Below are 5,510 nucleotides of genomic sequence, written 5' to 3'. Positions count from 1 at the left end.
AGTAGTGTTTGGTTATGACTCATTTTAATGTTGACTATAATTCATTGTGGTATTAATTATAATTTATTAGGATATTTAGTTATGACCCATTTTTATTTCTTTAGCTTTGATTGAAAGTGGTTTGGTTAAGACACTTTGTAGTACTATCGACATCATAAATTATTATAAATTGCATATGGTGCACAATAAAAAAAAAAAAAAAAAGAGTTGTGTTGTAGAAAATTTTGAATATTCATTCCCAATTATAATGCGTTACCACGATGGAAAATGATATACAAGTCCACTTTTTAGACTCAATGATGTATAATTGAGATGATTGATTGATAATAGAGAAGATATAAGAGAGAATACTATTTTAGATATTCTAATTAAGTGCCACATCATTAAATTTAAAGAGTGAGTCTAATTTTTTAGGTTGGATAATAATGTTCAATTCATGTTTATCCGTCTATGTTTAGTTATAGTAACTTAATTTTCTCTCCATGTGGATAACAAAGAGAAGCGCGTGATGAATCTGATTCCAGCATCGTGGAAGATACTATGGGATGTGTGGTATGTTCGGATGTTGGTTCTACTTAGCCTCACTTTACAAATCATTCTTTTCATCTTTGGCAAACGCAGAAAGAATATGTCGTCACAATGGATTAAAGTGATTGTCTGATTGGCCTACATAATGGCCGATTGGGTGGCGACTGTTGCCCTTGGCAAGCTCTCTCATGTCCAAAATAATATTCCTAATCCCAATAATGCATTACAGGCATTATGGGCACCCTTGCTTTTATTGCATCTTAGTGGCCTAGATACTATAACTGCTTATTCTTTAGAAGATAATCAATTCTGGATAAGGCATTTTTTGGGCATGGGTGTTCAAGCTACTGTGGCAATTTATGTCATTGTTATGTCATGGAGGCATTTCTGATTTTCATTTATGTTAATTCCCGCATTCATGGCTGGAATTATTAAGTGTGGGGAAAGAACATGGGCTCTTAAGTTAACATGCCATGATAAATCAAGAAGCATTGGCCCCGTTTGACTTAAAATAAATTATTAGAATCAGAAACTTTTTGAAATAAATTTAATCAAATAATTCAAAATAATTTTTCAAAAACCAGAAGCTATAAGTTGACTCAGAAAAACCCAAACAAACACCCTCATTGTACCCTTTTATTATGGTCATCATATCATAGATAGTCTTGCTCGCCCTATCAAACAAGAGAGGTGAAAAAGTTTTAAGAATGGCCCACACGCTGGTGATTACATTTAAAGATTATATAGAGAATTATGACATTGGTAGATATGAATTCCAGCAATCGCAAGCAGAAGAAAATTTTCTGAATCCAATGAATCTGGATGATGCTACGTATATTGGGGATATATTAGAGGTTGAAATGGGGTTCTTGTACGATTTGTTATACGCAAAAGCACCCCTAAAATTTACCAAGAGAGGGTGCATTTTTCGCTTTATCGGCATCATGTATACGGTGTCTGTGTTGGTAGGACTCTTCTGGCCTATCGCCATGGAAGCGAAGTGGCACGAGCAGCACTACTCCATGGTTGATATTGTCATCACAGGGGTATTATTGGTCGGAGCTCTAGCTTTGGAGATTTATGCAGTCATTTTGTTATTATTCTCTGATTGGGCGAAGCTTTGGCTAATTATGTGCATCAGAGGTGAATGGGTAATCCGATTGTCGCAGAAATTTCCTTGGTATTTTGAAAAGAAGTGGTCTAAAAAGATGGGGCAAATCGATCTATTCGAAGAGGAAGACAAGCGTTCAAAATGGAGTAGAATACTTAAGAGCTTGGGGATTCAAGGCAAGTTCTATTGGGGCTCATGTACGACTAGTGTGTGTATCCATCCGATGCTATATCCCATGATTGTTCAATTTATTTATAGGGCCACAGATACGACTAGTGTGTGTATCTCAATTGACCCTGGGAGTCTTGAGCGGTTCTTTGGCTCTACAGCTTTTCATGACCAAATTATTATTATGCACATCATAACAGATATATGCTACCGTTATGATGATACACACACTTCCCAAAATAGTGCTAACTCATCTGGACGTCCTGATGACAAGGAAACATGCAAAACTCTATCAAAGTACATGATGTATCTACTCCTCACCTGCCGTTCGTTGTTGCCTGTTGTTGTATCGGATAGTCAGTTGAAGGATTTCATAAGCTATGTCCGTCGTTGTTTCAGGTATATTACAGTTTTTGTTTCAGGTATATTACGGATGTTATCAGTACAAGAAATTATGATTTGAGACCAAAAAAATTAGGGACAATATTACTTTTTAAGGACAAAATATTTTTGTCACAGAAAGTGTTATTATTTTATTTTTAGAGATAAAATTGGACATTTAGCGATGAATTACTAGCCTTTTGAAACCACAAGTTTTGCCTCAAAAAATAAATCTTTGAGAACAAATTATTTTATTCCTAAAAGTGCATTTATTAGCGATATTTTTTCAAATTTTGTTCCTAAAAACTCATTTTCTTACTTTTCGAGATGACTTTTTGCAACTATATTCGCAACAATTGAAATTAGTTCTTAAATATTTTTTAAAACAAAATTTATACTTTTAGAGATAAAAAAATTAATTTCTAAAACTCTTATATGTAGTGTAATGAAAACACAAGAAGGTGAAGAAGGACGCAATCCCTCGGATATGATAAAAAATTTCATTAAGGGTCCAAGATCTGTTCGTTTTGAAGAAGGTAAAATTGAACAAGGAGCCAAATTGCGTTTCGTAGAGGCGATGGATTTTTTCTATAAAGATGTGATTATTAAACTCGTTGTCGACGAAGGTAATAAGGAGGTGAAATGGGAAAAATTGAAAATCTTGTGGTTGGCCATGTTATGCTACGCTGCAATTAGTTGTCCAAAAAATTACCATCTTCAAAAGCTTAGAGAAGGAGGCGAGCTCCTCAATTTGGTTTGGTTCCTTATACCGCAGTCTCGTATATTTTGTGGTGTCAACACCTTTACTCTAAACGGCTTTTTCAATAAGTATTTTCAATCAATGCCGGATGTCGGAAGGGCGAGACCGCTACACAACGAAGGCTCTTAAAAAAAAAAAAAAGTTTTATTTGCATTGGTAATATTTTATTTTGTATATTTTTGGTTGTTTTAAAAAATTAAAAGATCCCATTAAATGAAAAAAAAGAAAAAAAAAGTTCAATACAATAGTAATATTATATTATTGGTATGGTTCTGTTTGTTTGAAAGATGCTTTTCCTAGATTATTTAGTCTGTCTAGGGAGAAGGAAGGAGCTCTGAGTTTGTTTGTTAAGCTGAAGGAGGTTTCAGGGGAGTGGAATATATTTCCAAGGAGTTTTTTGTATGGGAAAGAGATGAAATGTTGAGGTTTGTCTCTGTTCTTCAATCTGGCCCTACAGTTAGCTTGGGGAGAGTGGATTACCCACGGTGGTCAGCTAATTCCTCAGGTGTCTTTTCTGTATCATCTTTGTACAATTCTGCCACTGTGGGGTTGTGTTCTGGATCTAGACCTAGTAAGTTGCTCTGGAATAATGGTTTGCCTCCTAAAGTGCAATTCTTTGGGTGGCTTGCGTGGAAACATAGGATTAAAGTTTCAGTTTTCTTACGTAGGATTGGGGTTTTTGCTGGGGGTGCTTCTTCATTGTGTTGCTTCTGTAAAACTGAGGAGGAATCAGTTCTTCATGTGCTGTTGCACTGCTCTTTTGTGTGGGAGGTATGGTCATCTGTATTAGCATGGTGGGGGCTCAAGTGGGTCATTCCAGGTTCTGTTGCCAATCTGCTGAGTTGGTGGGAGGGTGGGACGTTTTTGAAGCATGAAAAGAAGATTTGGAGGTCTGTTCCTCTGGTGGCACTGTGGTCTATATGGAAGCTTCGGAATGAATGTACATTTAATGGTGCTATTGCAGATGTTGGGGACCTTTCTGAGTTAATTAAAGCTAGAGTGGCTATTTGGCTGGTTTCATCATCAAAGGGGTGGAATTACTCGGTTAGTGATTTTATATATAATCTTAATCAGGTTCGAGCTTGTATAGGGGGTGTTGAGTTATCTGCTAGTATCTGGGGGCTGCCCTGTTCGGTGTGCACTGGGTTGGTTAGATCTGTGGGTTTTTGCAGAACAGGAGCTCTGCTTTGCTTCAGTGTTTGCTTCCTATTGCTGTGTCGCTGCAGAGATGCTGGGGTGATGCTCAGAGATATGGGGTTGCTGCTGGTGTGTTGGCTGCAAACAGAGGTTGCTGTTGCTGTATGGAGCTCCTAATGGTGCTGGGAAGGATGATGCTGGTATTTTGTGACTCAGATGAAGATGGAGGTGCTGCTGTGGGTGCTACATCCAGGTTTTATCTTCTGGTGTAGGTCCTGAGCTGCTGATGAAGATGGAGTTGCTGCTGTGGTTTTTCTTTGTTTGCTGATCGAGCTGTTCTGGTCTGGGGGTGTTGGTTTTTTTGTTCTGTTTTGTTGTTTATGTCTCAGATGTTAGTTTGGTTGTTTTGTGATTGGGTGCTGCTACTCTGTAGCTTTTTGTTTTCTGTTTTTTGGGTTTGGCTTCTCGCCACCCCTTTGGCTTGAGCTGGCATATGATTGAGTGCTTCTCTTGGTGCCAACTTAGTTGGGATGAAAGGTTTCACTATGATACTTTTTGCTCGCCTCTGCTTTATTGTTGTCATCCATATGTATATGTGTTTGATGCTATCAATAAAGTTATTTGTTGATAAAAAAAAAAAAATAAATAATATTCTATCATTTACCTTTTCATGTATATATGGCAACATAGTTATATTTTGAGTAGGTTTACCCTCTATGTGTAAGTTTGTTTGTTTGATTGTTTTTTTTTTTTTTTTTTCACTCAGAAACGCCAAAAGGCTCACAAAACATCAGCAAACAAGAGAGTAAAGAGCTCACAAGGGGGATTGGCAACCCAATCTAAAGAAAGCAAGCCCTTTTATGTTCGTGGAAGCAGCCCAATGAGCTACATGGTTTGATTCTCTAGGAGACTAGCAGAAAGTAATGTTGTTACGCATTCAAGCATGGAGAATGTAATAGATGATGGCTTGACAGTCCCATGGAGGATCCAACTCAGATACACCCAGCTCGATAACGATCTTGTTATCGCTCTCCACATGGACTTGAATAAGATTGAAGATATCATTGTGACACTAAATTTTTCTCTGTTTAGTGAACAATTTTGTGACACTAAATTTTTCTCTGTTTAGTGAACAATTTTCAAAATTTTCTTTTGAGTTTTTTTGTATTTGAGGTTACTCGTCTTCGTGAATTTTTTAAACATTTTAAGCATATTTTTTTTCTTTCTTTTTAGATTATCTTAATCTAGATACATTTAAAAAGTAAAATATTTGTGATTTTTTTTATATATAAAAATAAAAAATTCTGTTCATTTTACACAAAAAAAAAAAAAATTATTTTTAGGTGCATCTAAAAAAATTACTAATATATATATATATATATAATTCACTAAGGACCAAAAAAAAAATCTACTTTTAAAAATTTA

At 36.0% G+C, this 5,510-nt stretch overlaps 1 protein-coding gene across 2 annotated transcripts; it reads left to right on the top strand.

The window, feature by feature from the left end:
• The first annotated feature begins 1,190 nt into the window (after positions 1 to 1,190).
• On the top strand, positions 1,191 to 4,731 carry LOC145814449 (uncharacterized). Of its 2 annotated transcripts, none has more exons than XM_082911260.1 (2): positions 1,191 to 2,206; positions 2,630 to 4,731. In XM_082911260.1, exon 2 carries the CDS (start codon positions 3,366 to 3,368, stop codon positions 4,260 to 4,262), a length of 897 nt encoding a protein of 298 aa, XP_082767386.1. In that variant the 5' UTR covers positions 1,191 to 2,206; positions 2,630 to 3,365; the 3' UTR covers positions 4,263 to 4,731. The 2 variants fall into 2 exon arrangements, with proteins under 2 accessions (XP_082767386.1, XP_082767385.1); XM_082911259.1 differs by having other exon boundaries at positions 1,197 to 2,206.
• The last annotated feature ends 779 nt before the right edge of the window (positions 4,732 to 5,510 follow it).

The sequence above is a fragment of the Camellia sinensis genome, unplaced genomic scaffold (genome assembly GCF_055761805.1).
Source record: "Camellia sinensis isolate YWXY unplaced genomic scaffold, ASM5576180v1 Unanchor10, whole genome shotgun sequence".
In the NCBI taxonomy this organism is placed as follows: Eukaryota; Viridiplantae; Streptophyta; class Magnoliopsida; order Ericales; family Theaceae; genus Camellia; species Camellia sinensis.
The sequence above is the reverse complement of the archived record's forward strand: the minus strand, read 5'-3'. Positions and strand labels throughout refer to the sequence as shown.

Excerpts from the sequence above, each read along its gene's own strand:
- LOC145814449 (XM_082911259.1), top strand. The coding sequence starts at position 1,236 with ATGGCCCACACGCTGGTGATTACATTTAAAGATTATATAGAGAATTAT. Across the intron at positions 2,207-2,629 it reads TATGTCCGTCGTTGTTTCAG|TGTAATGAAAACACAAGAAG; the intron begins GTATATTACAGT and ends TCTTATATGTAG.